At 53.5% G+C, this 20882-nt stretch overlaps 7 protein-coding genes across 7 annotated transcripts; 2 read left to right on the top strand and 5 right to left on the bottom strand.

Moving 5' to 3' along the window:
- Positions 1–822: 822 nt before the first annotated feature.
- Positions 823–2443, bottom strand: BU25DRAFT_340136 (uncharacterized protein; the record flags this gene model as incomplete). The annotated part of the gene is made up of 3 exons (XM_033702798.1): positions 823–869; positions 922–2038; positions 2141–2443. The coding sequence occupies 3 exons, from the start codon at positions 2441–2443 to the stop codon at positions 823–825; spliced, it is 1467 nt and encodes a 488-aa protein (XP_033562296.1).
- Positions 2444–3122: 679 nt separating this feature from the next.
- Positions 3123–4877, bottom strand: BU25DRAFT_421116 (elongation factor-1a; the record flags this gene model as incomplete). The annotated part of the gene is made up of 4 exons (XM_033708065.1): positions 3123–4364; positions 4635–4690; positions 4744–4814; positions 4873–4877. 4 exons carry the CDS (start codon positions 4875–4877, stop codon positions 3123–3125), a joined length of 1374 nt encoding a protein of 457 aa, XP_033562297.1.
- Positions 4878–5532: 655 nt separating this feature from the next.
- BU25DRAFT_40168 (uncharacterized protein) lies at positions 5533–6712 on the top strand. Its single transcript, XM_033705019.1, has 2 exons — positions 5533–5658; positions 5799–6712. Exons 1-2 carry the CDS (start codon positions 5588–5590, stop codon positions 6301–6303), a joined length of 576 nt encoding a protein of 191 aa, XP_033562298.1. The 5' UTR covers positions 5533–5587; the 3' UTR covers positions 6304–6712.
- A 2171-nt stretch (positions 6713–8883) lies between these two features.
- Positions 8884–11782, bottom strand: BU25DRAFT_490749 (uncharacterized protein). Its single transcript, XM_033711510.1, has 2 exons — positions 9495–11782; positions 8884–9430 (listed from the first exon to the last, which is right to left on the bottom strand). The coding sequence occupies exons 1-2, from the start codon at positions 11490–11492 to the stop codon at positions 9209–9211; spliced, it is 2220 nt and encodes a 739-aa protein (XP_033562299.1). The 5' UTR covers positions 11493–11782; the 3' UTR covers positions 8884–9208.
- A 1755-nt stretch (positions 11783–13537) lies between these two features.
- BU25DRAFT_40182 (glycoside hydrolase family 5 protein) lies at positions 13538–15559 on the bottom strand. The gene has a single exon (XM_033705024.1). The coding sequence runs from the start codon at positions 15357–15359 to the stop codon at positions 13728–13730; it is 1632 nt and encodes a 543-aa protein (XP_033562300.1). The 5' UTR covers positions 15360–15559; the 3' UTR covers positions 13538–13727.
- Positions 15560–16048: 489 nt separating this feature from the next.
- On the top strand, positions 16049–17499 carry BU25DRAFT_410228 (uncharacterized protein). The gene is made up of 2 exons (XM_033706232.1): positions 16049–16611; positions 16658–17499. The coding sequence occupies exons 1-2, from the start codon at positions 16261–16263 to the stop codon at positions 17456–17458; spliced, it is 1152 nt and encodes a 383-aa protein (XP_033562301.1). The 5' UTR covers positions 16049–16260; the 3' UTR covers positions 17459–17499.
- Positions 17500–18377: 878 nt separating this feature from the next.
- BU25DRAFT_490752 (RabGAP/TBC) lies at positions 18378–20832 on the bottom strand (the record flags this gene model as incomplete). Its single annotated transcript, XM_033711511.1, has 4 exons — positions 18378–20366; positions 20438–20596; positions 20648–20759; positions 20810–20832. 4 exons carry the CDS (start codon positions 20830–20832, stop codon positions 18378–18380), a joined length of 2283 nt encoding a protein of 760 aa, XP_033562302.1.
- Between the last annotated feature and the right edge of the window lie 50 nt (positions 20833–20882).

Here is a 20882-nt window from a genome sequence, read left to right on the forward strand (position 1 = left end):
ACAGACAATGCTCGCCGTACACAGGGAAGGTGCGTTGCGGCGGTAGTGGTACTCGGGTCAGGGCACTCGACGTGTGGTGGGACATGCGAATGCGGGGGACGAGTGCTCAGATCTGAAGGTCGAGACAGGCTGCGAGGGCTGCGTGACGGTGGCTGCGGCTGTAACGCGTGGCTGTCTGCGCAATGGCAGTTCTACGGCGGCGCTGAGTGTCGACTGTACAACGGGAGTATGATGATAGCATTCGAGGGTGGTACAAGTAGAATGCGACTCGATGCGGAGTATCTATTTGCATTGGTACTCTAGTCCCGTGGCAGAGAGGCTCACGCTACCTTTGAAACTAAACCATCTGCATCGACACATCCTTAGGCCAGCACGCCGACATGACACAAACATGCACACCAACAGCTAGTGGCTGTCGGTGTGTAAAGAAATAATGGTCATGTCACTGCATTGCTGTATCCTTGTACTTGTCATGGAATGCTTTGGTCGTCATGGATGAAGGTCCCTCGCTTTCAAGTGTTGATGTGAGCACTGAGCACATGCCGCCCGTGAATTTGCCCGACGCCTGCGATGCACAAAAACGGCCCATCGGCGTTTCTCGGAGCGCGTCTCAAGGATGCCGTTGCCAGCGGTTGCGAGAGTGAATGGAGACATTACCTCTTCAACACAGGGTCTCCATACTAGAGAGCACGCGTTCATTTCGCGAACCAGAATTTTGTCGTTGGTCAAGGCTCCCGTTACCGATGTTTATCCTGGCAATCTCCCACGTGCTGAACTCCATAAATGCTGGGATGGTGTGCTGATGCACAGTCTAGTATGTCATCATTGTCTAAGCTTGTCCTTGTGTTCGTTCCAAAAGTTTCTGCACCCTGTAAATTGAGTCAGTCATGTTGCTTCGAAGTGTCTGGAGAGAAAACGTACCTCGATGCATGTTCACTTGCTCAATCCACCACTCCCCAAAGCTGTCCTCAACCGCCATGTCGACTGCAGTGACCCTCTCGTCTCTCTTCAAGCCACACATCATGCACGGCTGTCGCGCTGGTACACCACCTTCAGATTGTTTCAGCGTTCTGACAGGCATGGTTTCCTGCAAGTCGGGTGCTGTACCCAAAGTACCAGCCTTGATCTGATTGACACCAGATATCACATGTCGTAGTCTCCCGACCTGATCCTTCCATACTCTCACAACATCTGAAGCTTCCCTCTCTTCTTTCAGGTTCTCGCCCTTATCGATGCCTGTGAGCTTCATCCCGGATGTAGCTCGAGATGACGCTGGTCCAATCCTCATGCCTTGGGAGAGATGCTGGTCTCGCTTCCAGCGCAGTTTTCGACCTGCGATAATGTGTGCTGCAACAGACGCCAACATGAGATACCCTTGGAGGTAGGCAATCGTACCCGGCTCAGCAAGAAGCTTGTTCCTCATTGGAAGGGTCTGTGCAGCCATGGGCTTGAACAGCTTTTCCTGGGCACCTGCGAAGAACGATGGAAATAACGAAAGTAAGACACCGGGTGGTGGAACGTTGGTGGGTGGTTGTTCTTCAGGAGCTATATTGCCGATGGTGGGAGATAGAATAGGTGCAGGCGCTGAGCTGGTTGGGGTTGGCGTGCTCTTAGGCGCTTCAGACTTCTTCGGAGCTGGGGTGGGTATCGAAGCCTCCCAGTCATCGAATATGTCCCAGCTATCGTCCTCAGATTGTGATGTTGGCACAGGCGCAGCTTTTGGCGGTTTGGCCTTGGAAGCAACACCAAACCCTCCGACGGGGCTCTTCCTTGTCGTTAGTTTAGGTCTCGCATTTACGTCCTTGATCGCTTTGCTTTGCGTGGAAGGCGCAGGTTGTGAAACTTCCAAGTCTCCTAACAGGTCGACTAGAGCTGAAGAGCCTCCTGGTGGTGGTGGTGGGGGTGCTGATGGCGCTGGTGCAACGGGTTTCGACTGCGAGTCTTCGAAATCGCCAAAGTCGTCGTCATCGACGAGATCTTCTTCAGCATCGAAAAGTACGCTCGAATCCGCTGGCTTCTTCGCCTTGATAATCGGGGCCTTTATCCACGATTCCTGTGATGTTTGTGGCGGGTGTATCGGCTGGAAACTGAATGGATCATGTGCTGGTGACCGACTTGTCCATGTTTGCTGGTTCGATACAAATGCGAATGGGTCGTGTTGAGCAGGTGGAGCGGGATTTGCAGAGCTTGATCCGCCCTCAAAGTCACCCCAATCGTCAGCATTGTCTTCTGTTGCGGTTTGTGCTGAGAAGGAAGTGGTGTGCCCGAAGGTTTGTGTGAATGCAGACGGCTGTGATTGAGCAACCGTGGCTGCCGCCTGGCTGTTCAAGTCATTGAAAAAGTTGAATGTAGACGCAGCCTGCGGGTTAGTAGGAGCACTTGGCTGATGAGTCTGGTTGGTGTTCGAGTCTGTGCTAAACTCTGCGAAGAGATCCGCGGACATTGCTAGTTGAAAGTCGGAGGTGCGATTGAGGAGTGATGCAGGTGTCGGTCAGAGAAGTTGCCACCGTACTAGGCCCGAATGATCCGCCACACTAGGTCGAACATGCTCACACACTCGGTGACTTGATCATCCTGCGCATCAATGAACAGAGCGATCATTGCAGGTATCTGCTGTCGTAGGACACGTTGCGCAAAGCTGTCTTCCTAGCTCTGGTTCGTATCTGCAGCACCGACACGAGCTTCCAGCCCCAATAGCAGCGCGGTCCATATCGAGCGACGTGCAATAATGCAACACCAGGCAGGATCCCAGTTTGGTTGCATTCAATACGCTCATGGTGTCGCATAAAGACATGTGCATGCAGGAAGCATTGCCAGTCGAGAAAGCTGGTGACAGCAGAACGGTAGCTCAGGACAATAACAGGTCAGAACAGCAAGCAGATCAGAACAACACCACGGAACCAAGCAAGAACGCACATCACAGCATCACAAAGGGCACAAGGTTGTTATTTGTCCATCCATATTTCATTCAATCATTATGAGATCTACGGTAGGACTCGCCTTCATTCCACTAAACCGTAATGCATGAAAGTCATCATAGCTTTTCCGAAGCCACCCCGCATCCCCAGAACCAGGTATCTAGAGAATATGAGAAAGAAACAAACGACCGAAGAAGTGATCGCTTATTTCTTGGAGGCCTTCTGGGCAGCCTTGGTGACCTTGCCGGCCTTGTCGGCCTTGACAACGGACTTGATGACACCAACGGCGACGGTCTGACGCATATCACGGACGGCGAAACGACCGAGAGGGGGGTAGTCAGTGAAAGCCTCAACGCACATGGGCTTGGAGGGAACCATCTTGACGATGGCAGCGTCACCAGACTTGATGAACTTGGGGCTGTTCTCAACAGACTTTCCGGTACGGCGGTCAATCTTCTCGAGGAGCTCGGAGAACTTGCAAGCAATGTGGGCAGTGTGGCAATCGAGAACTGGGGCGTAACCAGCACCAACCTGACCAGGGTGGTTCAGGACGATGACCTGGGCGTTGAAGGACTCAGCACCCTTGGGGGGGTCCTGCTTGGAGTCACCGGCAACGTTGCCACGACGGATCTCCTTGACGGAGACGTTCTTGACGTTGAAGCCGACGTTGTCACCGGGAACACCCTCAGTAAGCTGCTCGTGGTGCATCTCGACGGACTTGACCTCAGTGGTGACACCAGCGGGGGCGAAGGTGACGACCATACCGGCCTTGATGATACCGGTCTCAACACGACCGACAGGGACCGTGCCAATACCGCCAATCTTGTAGACATCCTGGAGAGGAAGGCGGAGGGGCTTGTCGGTGGGACGTGTAGGAGCGTCGATGGCGTCGATGGCCTCGAGGAGGGTCTTACCGGTGGCCTTGGCCTTGGTCTCCTTCTCCCAACCCTTGTACCAGGGGCAGTTGCTGGAGGCCTCAATCATGTTGTCACCGTTGAAACCGGAGATGGGCACGAAGGGGACGTGCTTGGGGTTGTAGCCGACCTTCTTGATGAAGTTGGAAGTCTCCTTGATGATCTCGGAGAAACGGGCCTCGGACCACTTGGTGGTGTCCATCTTGTTGATGGCAACGATGAGCTGCTTGACACCGAGGGTGTAGGCGAGGAGAGCGTGCTCACGAGTCTGGCCATCCTTGGAGATACCAGCCTCGAACTCACCAGTACCAGCGGCAATGATGAGAATAGCGCAATCGGCCTGGGAAGTACCAGTGATCATGTTCTTGATGAAATCACGGTGACCGGGAGCATCAATAACAGTGACGTAGTACTTGGGGGTCTCGAACTTCCAGAGAGCGATATCGATGGTGATACCACGCTCACGCTCGGCCTTGAGCTTGTCAAGGACCCATGCGTACTTGAAGGAACCCTTGCCGAGTTCGGCGGCTTCCTATTAGGATTGTTAGCATCGTGAAGACTAATGGATGGCGAAGGGTGTTGCGGCCTTTAACCAAAGTTAAAGAACTCGCGATGCAAAATGCAGTGTGGGGCATGGTGTTGAGGTTGGCGAGCACCCGAAACGGGCTAGCGCAAGTGGGCGAAAAGCTCGCACAACCCCACCAAAAATGCCCCTCTATGAGAGATAAGCCCCAAAAGAGCTGGCTCGCACAAAGACAGCAGATGCATGCGGTGTTACCACTGAAAGGAAAGTGTGCCGTACCTTCTCGAACTTCTCGATGGTACGCTTGTCAATACCACCGCACTTGTAGATCAAGTCTGTCCCATTGTGAGCTGTTGTACACCGCGTTCGTTCGGAGGGAGATGCTTACGACCGGTGGTAGTCGACTTGCCGGAGTCGACGTGGCCGATAACGACGACGTTGATGTGAGTCTTCTCCTTACTGTGGGAGTTGTTAGCATGCTGTGTTGAGTGGATCGTAGGTAGAGGCTGGTGCTTACCCCATAGTGGCGGTTGTGTGTTGTAAGTTAAAAGTTGAGGGGAAAGTTTAATTTGACCTTGGAAGGTGTTAGCGAGAAGAAGTAAAGGGTCGATGGGAGACGGGCGTACAGTTGACGAGGCTTGCTTGTCGGTAATGTCAGACAGTTGAGAGAAGCCGGGTGAGGGTGTGAACGGGTATTTATGAGGGGCAGTGCTGCCAAGAAAACTACGTCGCTACGTCGGGCGACGCAAATTTTCCACAACAACGCCCAAAGCCTTGCAGGGCCCCTCTCTCACCTGGAACACGCGCAAAGGCAAAATCTCATGCGGTGATTGGTCGCTGCCGATCTGCCTTGCGTTGCCGCCTGCACTTAGACTCGCCACAGCCGCAGCTTCCTCACGCGATTGTGGGACAGCGCACGATCAAATGCAGCAACAAAGCCTCTGACAACTTCACCGTGACTATGAGTCGCAGCCTGCAGGGGCTGCGACTCTCACAGTCATCCGTGAAGCAATTTGTTTGATCACAACATCACAATTCAAGCCTCTGAGAGCTCAGTATCCTGATCTTGAAAGCACAAAACTTTTTGGCAGATGGCGGGGTACCCAAAGTAACTAACATCATAGCTCCACCTCTGCATGTGCTCCGCTTTGTTGCCATCGCAATTCACCACCCAGAACTTGTACACCGTGTACAATTCCTCCTCCACTAATGCTTCTCGCCCCATTGTTGCCATGCGCTGTCTTGGTGAAGGCAGGTCTTTGACTCACCAAGCGCTGATTGCGGCCGCGCTCTGGGAGGAGAGGTAAGCACCGCCCTTTTGTTCGACGCAAGCCTGGTTTCATGTACCGCTGCCCCTCAAGTCACACGATACCAAATGCTATTCTCGAAACTGTCCCTCGGGCTAGGCTTGAATGAATGACTACTACAACGACTAGTCTCAAGTGTCCGGACTCAAGAGTCACCGCCTTTGCTATCGAAGAAGCGTGTGTTGCGAGCTTCACTATGCTCCCACCTCGACGAACCGACCACTACGTGTTGCCATCGTATACCACACACGCCACTTGCCACGATGCCTTTGACCACCGTAAGATACGAGTCCATTGCGTACTGTTTCCGACGCACCGTTGGAGCTTTGCCAGTCGTTGCGACGCTCGCACACCTTGTGTGTTGTATAACCAGACCCGTCAGAACTGCGAACCGTCTAAGAATCTCGACGAACAGCACTGCCAATGCTGACATCTGCAAAGCGTGGAAGTCTTCAGATAGCCGAACTCGTCCGGTTGAAGACTGTCTTCAACGTGCAGTCAGAACAATGGGGACCGAGTCGTCACCTGTCTACCTAACTATACTGATCACCGCACTTCGTCCTCGCAGTCGCCCTTCATGCTCTTGGTCGTCACCCAACCAGCAAATTGCCCACCGAAACCCGACATACACATACCTGTAGAGAGGCGAAGATTGTGTCGTGGACATACCTATAATGCGGCACAGTGGCAAGACATGGCTTGAGTGAGCCTACCCTTTGCGCTTGATACAAGGACATAGGTGAGAACGATGAATTCTCGAGGCTCATGGTACAGCCTGGAGGTCTTTATCACATCCCACGGGTTGTGCCACAGAGCGATAGCGGAACACACTCATGCATGTGTGACTACGTGCATGCACTCACCACGAATTCGTTCCTGGCCCACTGCCCCTCAGAATACCCGTTCACGCCCCCTCACCCGGCTTCTCTTAATTGTCTGGCATTATCCGATAAGCAAAACCGAGTCCTGTTGCTAGGCCTCCACATTCGGTGGAAGCTGTGCCGAAAGCTTGTAGTCTCTACCTACCAAGCTTCGTTCCGACCACTGGGGAGCACATTCAAGCCAGCACAATCTGGAGATCTTCTGCCAACTCATACACTGGATCGCAGTGCGAGTTCCAGCGTAGCCACATGTTAACGGTACGTAGAGGTCTTGAGTTGTACTCAGACGACAGTTTGATTCACATCCGACGACTTGTATGCTTTTGAACACCGTTCAGATGACGATCGCTCTACAAGACTACTCTGAGTGCCTCCCAAAATCTCGGGGAGATGGGTGTACTTACATTTCGCTTTTCCTACATCATGAGAACATAAGAGGCAGTCACGCCGACACTTCAGTCACAAGCTAGCTAGCTATCATCCTCCTCAGCACAACACGATGCAGTACGCGAACTTGCCTGTAGGTCTCTGTTACATCGATATACCACCATGAACGGAATTAGCTACCAAACACGCCATGAGCGTGGATCCCCCGACAGCATGCGCGCATTTGGCGACGAAGATGTTTTGTTTCACGATATGGTCGGAGACCGTGCCTTTTACGATAGCGGGGCTGTCAAGCGGCGTTCGAAGAACTGAGGTCAGCAATTATACAATTTTCGTACTGAGATGCTACATCAGGAGTGAGGGCAGGAAGGGCTTGTCGATCGGTATGTACGTCTGAGAGCCAATCTAGCATCACTACCCGACCTACAGCACAAGACGTCCGGACCTGCATCGTGATGTCATATATAGTGAGACGTGAGGCAGACGAGAAGGACGTCTTGCGCTTTAAGACAGTCTGCTATGGCGTACGCCTTCTGCGTAAATTTCTTGTTCTATGTTTCGGAGCTTATGTCTTCAGTGCAGTACGGTCGTCACGCAGTCGTGGTTTTATCGAAAAGCTCGAACAAAACGGGTTCATCAGCTGAGAGCCTCTGGTACCCCGGAGCCCGATGGGCGCACTGCCAATTCGATGACTTGGGCTACCGACAATCCGCGATGCCATCTGGAACGGGAATAGTTGGTCTTTCGCGATGCAAGAGATTGCCATCGCCGTAATCATGGCCAGTCTGGCCACGCGATTCAGTGACATGGTGAGCCCTCAGGGCCACAGCCCTATCGTCACCGCGCCTTCCCTAAAGCATGCAGAAACCCAGCTCGTCGTCAAACAGAAACAAGATTCAAGGCGGTACCTAGATCTGAACTCGCACTGCCGGAAAAGCTGGTCGCAATAACACGACGTCCCAAAGACGGGGGGCATTCGAAGCATATTTGCCGCTTTCTTGCTGAACAACGGTTAGCCTAAAGACTTCAAGCTGATTCTCATTTGCAGCACGCTCGTGGCGAGTTAGCTAGTTAGGGCGGTCGATGATGCTGAGCAAATTTTACATATTAGTAGCTAATATGAGCGAAACTCAGCCAGGTGTGATTCTTCCCATCTCAGCGAGACTTGTTAGCGCCTCGGCACAATATGAACAACCCTTCGGTGTTGGCCTCCATTATTCCTATCCTCTACTACCTGCAACCTGGACAAACTTAAGACCTTCTTTTCAGACACCGACAATAAGGCTCGAGTAGCTGGATACTGCGGCTTCAAGGACACCGGCGTCTTTCGGGACTTCCTTCTTAGCACCTTTGTCATTGTGCCCTATGTCAAATACTGTCGACTTCAAAAGACAACAGGCGTGAGCGTGAAGCGTCCAATCTCACTCGAGCTCCTGAAGGACGGGAAGCCAGAGACTTGGATATCAGACGATGACCCTAACAATGCCTGGCCGGTCAGGGAGGATATGCAAACTCTGGGAACGAGCAGTTCGCTGGCATAGCCGCTCATATACTCCGGAAGATCCAGAGTAAATCGAATTCAGATGTTGCAAAGGCGTACCGCACTTACGTGGAGCAACAAGTTCTTGACGACGACCTTCCTCAGTTCACCAAGACTGTCAAGGTGCCTCACCAAGCAGTCGCAGCGTAAGTTCATGGTTCCATCGGAGTGGAGTTCGATCTGGTCCGCTTCAACACCCAGATTGCTCAAGCCCGTATCACGGTCACTGTCGCGAAGGGAGAAGGCGATGCCGATGCTACGGAAGAAGATGCCGGCCCTGATGTCTGCGAGATGGCATTCAGTTTGATGGTATATTTCGCCGTGGCGACGATGCTCGCAAGACACATAGTTCAGAACCGGACGTTGGAGGGAATATGTCAAATATAGGCTGTGGATATGAAGAATGCTTTGCGCTCAATATCTACAAATATGTAACTCCACTGAAACAGCGCACGAGCAACGCCAAATCCCAAAGCCATCGTCTACTCAAAACGAAAGTACTATGCAAAACTCCGCCGCTTATGCTGATGCAGATAAGGCTTTTGAGAAAAGAGGGTATATCTCATCAAATCGCTTGCTCGCTCGCTTCGTAGAAAGAACATCGCACTGATGCACATTAGGAATGCACCCACTACCGAGGGTCATGTACATTCCGCATCCACGACAACATTGCGGACTGTGACTCTTCTTTGTGTTTTTTTTGTTTCTTGTTCATCACCTGCCAACTATACCACTCGCTCATGTAAGGGGAGGAACAGCGTTCAATACCCTTGCCACATCATTCGGTGCCATCTGGCTGTTTTGCAAGCTGCGAACCTGGCTGCCTTTGCGCAATCGTTGCAGGCCGAGCGCAAGCTTCCAGCTCTCGGAGTCATCGATGAGGAATACATACTTCTTGCCATCGGCGTCGCGGACCGATGCGCGGAGGATATGTAGACCTTTCGAAGGTTGAGTGCCGGTCTGCGGAATGGTCAGTAAGTGATACGCACGGAAAACAGAACCCGAGAGGAAGAAGGACACTTACCTCAACCAACTTCAGCGTCCAAGCCTTTACATCCCATTCGCGCTGCGGTATGTTGCGTACGTCATCATCAATGAAGAGACCCTCGGACTGGATCTTCAGTATCAACCCATCGGTCACCTTGCCAACACTGGCAACCAGCTGCGCCACTGGCTTTGGGAAGAGATCATTGAACAGATATACAGCTTTGATGACAATCTTGTTCGGGTCAGCTGTGGAGTACGGTCCTCGTTGAGATGGCGGAGGCGTCGTTCGCGAAGTCGAAATCGATTCAGCGTAGGAGGACTCTGAGTATGCAGATGACACATGTGAGCGTGATGCGCTTGATCGTGCCTCAGTGCCGAAGTACGACTTGGCGGTGGCCTTCTCATAGTTCTTCTTGGGCGATACAGTAGCCTTGATGGGCGAAGAATGTGTGGAAGTGACAGAGGGTGACGGAATGGGCGGGCTCCGAGCACCTGCATATGGGTCGAGTCGCTCGCCGCCACCAATACCACCGTATGTTGTGGACCTCCGACCTGCGCTGAGATCTGGTGTCGCAGCAGCAGCTTCTGCTTTGATCTTCTCGGCCTCTGCTTTGAGTCGGGCTTCTCGGTCGCGCTGGGCTCGCTCTCGTGCGGCCTTGAGCCGCTCGGCTCGTTCGGCGTCGGCCTTCGCCTTGAGGGCAGCAGCTTCAGCAGCAGCTTTCTCCTTTGCTGCAGCAGCCTCTGCGGCGGCCTTCTCGTCTTCAGCCTTCTTCGCTGCTTCCTCGGCTGCCTTGGCTTTCTGTTCAGCCTCGAGCTTCTCTCTAATCTCCTTCTCGATGGCTGCTCTCGCTGCAGCTTCACGAGCCTCACGTTCGGCGTCTTCTTTCTCTCGTTGCTCCTGCAGCTTTTTCGCTTTCTCCTTTGCAAGCCTTTCGCGTGCTTCACGCTCGCGCTGTTCTCGTTCGCGCTGCCTCATCTTTTCCCACTTCTCTTTCTCTGCCTTAGCGCGGGCTTGCTTCGCTGCTTCCTCTTTAGCTTTCTCATCTTCTTCACGCTTCTTTCTTGCTTCCTCAGCTTTCTTGAGCTCCTCCCAAGCTGCCTTCCGGGCCACTTCGTCTGCTATCTTCTTTGCCTCCTCAGCAAGTCTCCGTGCCTCTTCTTCACGCTTTCGCTTTGCCTCCTCGGCCTGTTTACGATGCGCCTCTGCTTGCCTGCGCTCCTCTTCGTCCCGTTTCCGTTTCTCCTCTTCGTCCCGCTTCCGTTTCTCCTCTTCGTCTCGCTTCCGCTTCTCCTCTTCTGCTCGCTTGCGTTCTGCCTCTTCCTTCGCGCGCTTCGCTTCGTCTTCTTTCCGTTTCGCCTCAGCCTTCTTCCTCTGCTCCTCCTCAGCGCGCTTGCGCTCCTCCTCAGCTTTGGCCTGTTCTTTTTTAAACGTTGACTCGGCGTCGTCTGGAGGTGGCGATGACGCACCATATTGTTGATATCCTCCCCACCCCCCCTGGGCACCCTGCGGTGGAGGACCGCCAGCACCAGAGAAACCTCCGTTCGGCGGTGGTGGAGCCCGCTGGTAGCCAGCACCTGCACCCGATGTACCGCTTCCTGCTCCAGCACCTGTCCCAGCACCTGTCCCATTCTGAGGTCCACTGCCTGATCCAAAAGCACCGAACTTGCCTCCGCCTTGTGTCTGACCGAAGACCCAACCAGCGATACCAACAAGCACCACCAGCAGGATAACGCCGTTTCCGCCTGATGACACACCCTGGGTAACCATCTGGCAGTACTGCTTGACTTGAGGCTCGATGATCTTCCATACGGCAATGCTGGCAAGCGTGCTGGCTATGCCCGCTATGAAACTGTTCCGCTGCACCTGCAGGCTGGGAAGGTACACAAACCCGCCTCCTGAGGAGTGAGGTGGTATGATGAAGATGTCGTAGTTTCCTGGAGGTAGGCCACTTCCACTGCCGGGGGGAGCATGGCTACCTCCTGTCGTCTTGGGGTTCTCGCCATGTTTCGGCGGCGGTGGAGGAGGGCCGTCCATGACGGTGTGTGCCCGTGAGGGCGAAGACGAGGGTTACGACAGGCGTTCTGCGGGGAGGTCGATCGAGGTGGGCAGATCTGATGTCACTCAGAGCGCTCGGCGGTGTGTGAGAGTGTGGAGGTGCGTTGGCAGCAGAGCATCAGCGGACGTGCCTTGCGGTGAGAGGGAGCGGTGGGGCTGAGTCCGGATATGTGGGTGCAACCGTACAAGCAACGACTGTCAGAACCCAATAAAAAGCAATTGCAGTGTGATCAGACGTTGCACTGTGTTTAGAACAGGGTCAGGCATGGATACAGATTTTGTGGTGCGAGTTGCTCTTTCCTCGGCGTCACGTTGTTTACTTTTGTCCGTGCCCTCTCTTAGCGCAAGTGCGGGCCGCCATGCATCCAGCGTCATCCCCCATGCACCAGGGCCAGTCATCTCGTAGCACCCTGACTTTGATCAAACAGCGCACCTCATTCGCTGCATTTCCCTCCCTTTTCATTCGAACTGATGGAGACTCGCACAACATTCGTGGAGACTCGCACAGCAGCGGGGTCGTGTTCGTCCACTCGAGACGCCAAAACAACACGTCACGCGTCAGGCAACCCCCTTCACGAGCTTATAGCCGCAGCGTCCGGCAGCAATGCCTCGCAACTTGATTGAATTCAGAAGCTCTTCACGACGGTGATTCGAGTCAGCACGCTGCATGAGCACGCGGCAATTCTTTATTCGTCCAGGTGTGGTAAATTGTGGGGATGGAGACGCGAAGTCGCCCCACCACAGCATTGTTTTGATCTTCACGCTGCGCGGTCCGCAGCGCTGTCAACCAGACGTCGAGTTGCCACGGTGCGACAGGGACTTGATGCCGTTACACGGGGTTCTGAGTATCCTTAGGCTATGGATGGTGAGATCGCTCATGGATGACTAACATGAACACGCAGTTGCAGCCTTACCAACTACATACTGCTTCCTGTTCAGCGGAATCTGTACGAGGCTCTTCGATATCTCCGGCTCAGGAAACGACCACGCATCCTTTGGATAGACGCCATTTGTATCAACCAAGAGGACATCACTGAAAGAAGCCACTGGGTCAGTCATATGGATACTATCTACATTCAAGCTCTGCTATTGCTCCCCTCGTCTTTTATAGTCTTAGACTCAGATAGGATGTTAAATCAATCAATCAAGCTCCGCGCGTCGTTATTTGGCTTGGACCGAATTCTGCTGGTTCAGATCGAGCTCTGCGTACGCTTCTGTCTAGGAAATGCAGTCGAGGCTACCAAGACAGGACTTCTGCTACCCGCACCAGACGCAGTGGAGAAGAGAGCGCGCGTACCTTTGACAAAGTTCGAAGCCAAACATGATGTCAAGACACGAGGAGCGGTTCGCGTACTGTTACTTCGCCCATGGTTCGAGCGGCTCTGGGTTCTGCAAGAGGCCCAAGTTGCCAATGGTCTTTCTGTCATACAATGGGGCAGTGAGCAGGGGTTGTGGCACGAAGTGCAGTGTGGTATTCACCAATTGAGAGCCTCATCGCTGGGCGAGATTCTGGGGAACTCCTTAAGTGAACGAAGAATATCTGTGAAGGTGTCACAGATGCGCCTATGGTCAGACAGGAATGTGATAGGACACTCAAGCTGATCGTCCATGTGGCTTGACCAGAAAGGCTGAAGTGTATGAATACCCCGCCGTGGCGGTGCTCTATAGGGTTTCGGAGCATATTCCTACACGGCTTATGCGATGACGAGCCGTGTCGACGTAGAATATCTAATATCAGCCTGATCCCTCCTCCCACTCGAACCACAGCCTTGTCCGCGCAAAAACAATCACGATGTGCGATGGCGGATCCGTTGTCTGTCACGCCAAACGTCATCGCTGTAGCCACTCTAGCAGCGAAGACTGCATCGACAATATCTACGTTGTGAGCGATCCATCAACTACCAGGCAGACTGCACGCGATCTGCAACAAGGTCGCAGGTTTGAAGGTAGTGCTGCGGCACGTCGCGCTGGTACTCAGACCGAATGCGTAGCTGGAGGCAGCCATCTGGCGTGCAGATTCCATCCACGAATATCTGTCACTGCAATCCTATGTCTAGCCATGGCGACGTTGACTGTTGATTTTGAGGGTTTACTCGTGACTGGCGATGTATGAGGTGAGGTCGTTTTAGGCGCATTCCAGCCAAGGAATTTGATCTGATCGTCTTGGACATGGACCCGAGCAGCAACATAGATGACTTATCAATGGGCCGAGAATCAGATGCCAATCGCGCTGTAAAAGTCGCTGACACCTTTCCGAAGTCCTTGTTCAAACAACCACGTGAAGCCGCCTCTGTACCCACTCTCTCTAATCCTTTTGAGCACCCACAACTCCAACATACCAATCCTGTCGCCTTGCGTATCGCGACCCTCGAAGAAAGCCATTGCGTCCGAGTAGCCTACATGCCAGCCGTACTCATACTTTTCGTGCTCATACGTGCCGTTCGGGTCAACTTGGTTCCAGTAGTTTACGTGTTGTTGGAACGCCTGTTGCTTGCGTCCGTCCTGTTCTGACTTCGCCCTGTCTAGGCGTCTCGCTTTCTCACCTGATCCCAAGATAGCATGTTGAGGAGGCACAATGTTTTTCGCATCAGTCTGAGCTTTGAAACCCCATTCTCCGCCAGGCATCCAGTCCATCTTCCAAGTCCAGAAGTAACTTCCACCGGCACGCTGCTGGTATCGCCTGCTCTGCGCTTCACCAAATTTTTTCACAAGCTCTTCTTTTGGCACTCCACCACCTTTTGCCCAAGAATCCTCGGTCAAAACGCAGGAGTACTCTCCGACAATGGTCTGGATAGCGCCACGATCGATGACTGAGCCCTCCTTGCCATCAAGCTGACCCAACTTGGTGCCAACCTCTTGGATGATCTGTTGAGGCGACTTCTGTTTATCGGCGTCCGTGAATGCCCAGTAGAAGTGCGTGTCGACAACGACCGGAGTCTTTGGATGTTCAGCGTAGACTGAATTCGTCCGAAGCGAATACTCAACCGCTTTGTCGAGATTCCATCCGTCGGAGATAACAACAGGAATACTCGGATCAATGGCGGATACAGCGGCGACGGCCTCGTCATACCATTCATACATTCGATGAGACTCCCATTCGGCTTCGTTGACGAGCTGGATGCCAGCTATACCGAGTCCAGATCTAGCTTCGTGGGCGATAAATTGAGCGCAACGTATGCCCAAAGCACGGTTGAAGTCTGAATGCCAGAACTCTGCGCGGCCACTGTTTGTACCAGAGTGTTCTTGTGCATTTGCACCACCAGGAAGTGCATGAAGATCGAGCATAACACCGATCGAGCGCTCGCGTAGGCGGTAAATGAGACTGCGGATACTGTTCCATGCTCCACAATACACTTGAGCGTAGGGTTCAAACGGTGTTCCCCGAGTGAACTCAGGACCGGGCAAGTCGTAGTAGCCGATGGGCAGACGAATGGTTGTGCACTTCGCCTCATTGACCAACCACCCGATTGCTGCATCCGTCACGATGCTGGACCAGTGTTGTTCGAACTTCCGTCTAGCGCAATCTATGCCTTCTCTATCGACCCATGCTACGACCGCTGCAAGCTCACTCGACCCTTCAGCGCCATCAGGGAACCGAGATGGCTGTAGCCACCTCTCGATCACATATACAGAACCCAGGTTGGTACCGTAGTGGTAACGGTATCGCAATATGTCGAGAGCTGTGGGCTCATTGATGCCGCCATGATTTTGATGCCCTGCGGGCGGACAGTGACTTGGTGGGCCGTGTGGCTGGTGATGTTCTTGATGTTGCTGGTGCTGGCCTGGCTCTTCCCGCTGAGAGCGGTCCTTCCACTCAGCCTTGGCTTTTTGTAAGAAGCCTTTCATAATCCCTGAGGTGTTGTGCGTAGGATCTTGAAGGACCAAGTCAGCAGGACACGCGAGGAATGCAGTTCGTGCAACCGTGTCTCTCACATGCAGATAGGTGCTAGGAAGAAGACGTTCTGACTGCGTCAATCGATGATGAAGGTGTAACGAGTAGACAACGTGGGAGTGTTAGGAATGTTGAAGTCGAGGTTTCGCAGGTGACGTAAACAAACAAGGCCCCTGGAAGTCGGCAAGTGCGTCCCAGCGAAGGAGCATCACTATCTACACGCTTATGCGGCTCTGCAGTTGTTGAGGGTACGGTCAATGGGGCCGAAGCAGGGAGCGAGAAGCAAGCATTGGCATTGCGAATTCGCAGCCGTTCTGCGTCCACGGTGCGACCTTGCAGCCGAGTAAGGCGTGTTCTACGCGAGAAGTGACCGAGTATCGCGGATGCTCACACGTGTGGTAGAGCAGTGCCTTCTAACGTGACTGTTCCAACATATACCGAATGTGAGCAAGACGTGTCTGATTGATTCTCGATAATGTTCAAAAGATAACAACAATGCTGTATCGATAAGGAGCGCGAGCGAGAAAGGGCTGGAGATGAATGAGGAGAGAGGTGGGGCTTGGAAGCCAAGGAACCCTGAACGCGACAGGCACCCAATCGCGTCAGTGGTCTAGCATCCATACTCTACCAGCCTCAGACGCGACTATCCTTCCACCACAACATTGGATTCCCATTCTTCTCTGAGCTTGTCTCTGTCATCACACGTCTCGAAGTCGTAGACAGAACATCTAGCTCAAAATCATTCTCGGTTGTTGATCGAAACCACATCCTCGGCGCGCGTCATCCCGCTCCCCGCGCGTCCTGAGACAGTACTCAGAGGACCACAACAAAAACAACAACAAGATATTTTTAACTATGGCTACTCAGCATAGTCTACCCGGAACTCCCTCACGTCGCGTTCTAGGCAACTTGACGCCCAGAGCTATGAACACGTCCTCGAAAACTAAGAGTCTCGAGTCGTCTGAACTCACTCGAGCGCAAAGCATACTGAAGCAACTCCAAGCCGTCGCTCACACTCCACGAGTCTTCACAGACAAGGAGAACGTCACAGGTATCGACGCGTTCCCTCACGGAAGAAAGAGGAGCATCGCCGAAGTAGACGACGCGGAGAAAGTCCCGACCGCGAAAATGGTCGCATTCGAACGCGATACACCCCAACAAGACTCGAAAGCCCAGCTCACTACCGCCGCCGTGCAGCGCCACACAGTACATTTCCCCACACAAACACATCTACACAGCACTAACATGCCAGTCCAACAACCCCGTAGGCCTCGCCGACCCCGGATCCCCCACCGAACGCGCAACACCCACGCCCTCCCCACCTTCCCCCGAACCGCAATCGCAACCCTTCCCCGACTCGCAAAAGTCCTTTTCAGAGTTTCTCGACTACGGACTCTGCGCGTCCCAGCAGAGCGAGCACGGCATCGCAGTCCCCGCGCCCAAGTCCGCACCCAAACCCGCGCCCCAAACATCCACAAGCGCACCAGCACCCAAATCGCGCGCGCAACTCTTGCGCACGCGTCTGACATTCGCGAAATACAAAGTCCGCACGAACCAAGTCTCCAAGCCGTCACGCGAAGTGCTGTCCGACTACGAACTATCCTCGTCGCCCGACGCGCTGCGCACATCCAGATCGTCCAACACCACCAACGTCTACACGACTTCAGCAGAGATCCTTGCTCCTGCGGCACCAGCGCAGCGCGTGCCTAACATCACGATATCCTCGCCCTCGCGCAACCCCGTCTTCGTGAAAGCGAACCTCGATCCGTTCCGCCCGATCGGCGCCTTAGGACAACCACCCGTGAGCTTCGTGCCGCCGCAACAAGGCAGTGGAGTGGAGTCTAGAGTGGTAGAAGGGTATGAAGTCGGGAGCTCGCCGCCGGTGCAAAGCGTGAGTCCCGCTGCGTTGATGAGTCCGATACGTGGCGAGGAAAGCAAACACGAGAGACTGCAACAGCTGAAGGAGCAACAATGGAGGGAGAGCGGTAGTGTGCAGGGGAATGCGGGGAATGCGGCGAAGGGGTTGTTGGAGTTGATGAGCGGGAGACGGTAGAGAGATGAAGGGGAGGCTTGGGTAGTAATGCATCGTTATGAACACTATGTACACAGTTCACGTTCATGTGCACGTGCGAAGTGAGAGGAGCAGGCAGTAATGTGTGTGTAATGATTGATTGGTGTATGGTATCCGTGCTTAGGAGCTCATTCGAATCATGGCTGTCTGAGGCCCTGCGCCGTCAGGTCGGCTTGGTGGGTTGGCCTGAAGGCGTTTTGGTGTTGGCATGTGAGTTCGAGAGTTTCTGGGACATGTCAATACGCTGGCCTTTGAGGTTTCCTTTATAAAGCGTGGTGAAACTCACATTTGCCGCAGTTGCAGGCACCCTGAGCGCAGCCGCAATCGGCGCAAGTGCAACCAGCAGTTCCGCAGCCAGGCATATTGGTTATGTGTAGTGGGTTTGGTAAAAGGGTTTGAAAAATTTGTAGTGAGTGTTCGTGAACGTTTGCAAAGGAAAGAGCTGTGGAGGGGCAGCAGATGCGGGGGCTTTTATCACTCGGATCCAGTCCCACTCACCGAGCACGAGCAGGCGTAGATCACCGGTTTGTCACCGCATTCGGCACCCAACACGCCGATAGCCGCTCTTGCCTGTATAGCGGCGCAAAGGTTGCTAAGTTTACGGCTACTAAGACGGCGGAAAGCGAATGGACTACCGTTTGGCGTTGTCCTGAAGCCGTGGGTGTGTGGGCTAATGAGCAAGTTTCGTGGGACCGTATGCAGGGTGACGGGAGCCATACCTGATTAGGCCGTGAGTGCATAGTGAGCAGCCTCCGTGTAGGTCATAGGACGGCAGATGTGGTGAGTTTTGATGTCGCAGTCTGATCCTACTGTGCATGTCATCGAAGGCTAAGATCGAAGATGTTGATGTTGCGTGGCGTGACGTGGGCCATGGAACTGTAGTGACATCTCAACTCCCAGCCTAGATGACGCCTCTCCTGCCAACATCCTCCAAGTTGATGACCTCTTCCTCAACTTCCACATCTGGGACATGCTTCCCTTTGGCCTTCGCGCCTTTCGTGGCAACTTTCCCACTAAGACTTCCTCTCTTGCCCTTAGTTTCCTTTGCACTGCTATCATCCTCATCTTCATCCCCGAATAAGAAGCCCTTCCCTTTCATGCGCCGCTTCTCATCCGAAGCAAACGTTGAATGTGCAGTGCCAGAGGCGAAGTTCGATGAGGCTGACTCCTCACCCAACATCCAAGAGAAATTTGATGAAGTCAATTGTGGACGTGAACGTGGGGCCAGGCGTGAGGTGGCTGGAGTTTTCGCTGAGGGAGGCTTGGAAGTTGGAGGGGAGGCTTGCGGGGTAAGTGACGAAGGTTTTTGTGATGTCTCTGTGGCTATCGGTGCCGATGTAGAAACAGTAGAGCTGGCAGTTGGCGGTGCAACTACTGTAGGCTCAGGTGGTACGGGCGATGGCGGAGCCAGACTTGCGGCTGCATTTGCTGTAGCTGCTTGATCGGTTGATTCGTCCACCGGAAGCGGAATTGACGAGTCCTCGAGATAAGCCTGGACGAGATGCACCTTTGCGATGGCAAGGCTCAGTGTTTCCATTGCCGCCTTGTTGCTGTGTTCTTCATCCTTGGGTTTTTGATTTTCTGTCTGCTCTCGATGGTGCTCCCACAGCTCAGCTACAGCGCTTTCCAACATCTTGCCCAAGTTCTTATTTCTCCTCTCTAGTTCTGCGATCTCCTTCAGCGCGTTGGCAGAGTGCGTTCGATCTAGGCCAGGGCGGTGGTTGGCTGCGGCCGTATTCAGCAATCCAGGTGCTCGGAATTCTCTTCCTCCAGACCTTGGCGTGGTTTGCCCTGAAGTTGCACCGTTCTGGTAAGCTTCCACGTTCTTTCGCACCTCACCAACAGCGTCTCGCAGGGCTCTTCCAACGCCCCACTGTGATCCCCGTTCAAGAACGTTCTTGGCAGCACCTTGCAACACTGCCTCCAGTCCAGCTCCTTGCGGGCCTAGGAAGCTCTTTGGAGAGCCCACGCTTTGTCTAGTGCGACTTGAAGCGAAAGATAGTGCGGGTGAAGGTGCACGATTACTCGCAGCTGGTTCGGCCTCAATCGATGGTGCTTGCTTGCCATAGCGTGTTATGATCTCGGCGCCACCCTGAGGGGTGAGATGATCGCGCAAATATAATGCATCCTTGATGAAGGTGTAAGCTGGCGCGCTGGGCTCCGGATACCGTAATAGCAGGGCAAACGCCTCGTTGGTTTCTGCTGCGATCAGCTCCCAGCGTATTCGGAGTAACATCGCTATCGAGATCATGTCGACCAACTCTAATGATGAGTCGATGGCAAAGAGAGCGCCCCACATGTCGAAGACAGAATCGAGATCAAACTCTCGACCAAAGAGAAGGCGTATCCATCGTCTACATCTCATTAGTGAAGCAATAATAGGACTGCGGATGACTTGCAGTAGGAAGATTTGCGGGACAATATCCAGCTGCGTCAGATGAGCATGTAGCTCTGGATCGACCTTCGGTAGGTATGTGTCGAAGATCCTTGAGCTTCGAGCAAGCATTGGCGTTTCTTTAGATGTTGACTTGGGATCTGCTGGCGCAAAGAACGATTTCGCGGTCTGCATGATGAGTGCGAACAGGGTATGTGTGTCATGTTCGATGTAGGTCGAGTCGAGCATATCTGCAAGAGTCTGATCGACAGCGCTTTTCGCGCTCACATCCACGGCGTCTCGTTCGACAACCCAGAGCAGAGGCGCTAGCACTTCGTGCATGCCTTGTCTGTAGCCAATACTTGGGTGCATCTTACACCATACGAACAATATATCTAACATCATGTTCTGTGTCGCAGGCTGGCGGAAGTAGACGTTGTCTGGCATGCATCGCTCGATGTCTTGGAAGATCTCGGCGCGTAAGCCTTCGTCTGCTCGGAGGGCTGACCATGGGGACTTTCAAGGCTTAGTACAGGTCAACACTCATTGTACTCAGGTAGGTGGGGCCGAGTTGAGAGTTCAAGTACCTCGTCATTGTCGCTCAGGGGGTCTACCGATGATTCAAGCTCATCAGGATGTTCGATGGCGCGCAAGTAGTGTGAACGGAGCGAGTCGTATGTCCTGCGCGAATCGGCAAGGTGATTCGGCCATGACGAACGGTCGAGCGTCTTGAAGAGGAGAAAGATCTATGGTGGTGGTGAGCTTGAAGGATGGAGCTATTTGAGGACCGTTGGCACCTTCCAGCAGACCGAGCGAAGGCTTGCAGTTATCTGTGGCTCTTTATGCGAAGAGACATGGATCTTGAGATCGGTGAGAGAGTGGAAGTCGTCAAGCTGACGCCAGTGCTTCCTGTCGCGTGTTAGGGCAATATGCAGGTACAGAAGCTACAGTAAACGCACTCAGCCTCGGCGACAGGTCTCATAGCGGAGGAAGCTCGCAAAGAAGAGAAGTTCGTGTGTTGAGGGGCAGCAA

This window comes from Macroventuria anomochaeta, assembly GCF_010093625.1.
Source record: "Macroventuria anomochaeta strain CBS 525.71 unplaced genomic scaffold BU25scaffold_14, whole genome shotgun sequence".
Taxonomy (NCBI): Eukaryota; Fungi; Ascomycota; class Dothideomycetes; order Pleosporales; family Didymellaceae; genus Macroventuria; species Macroventuria anomochaeta.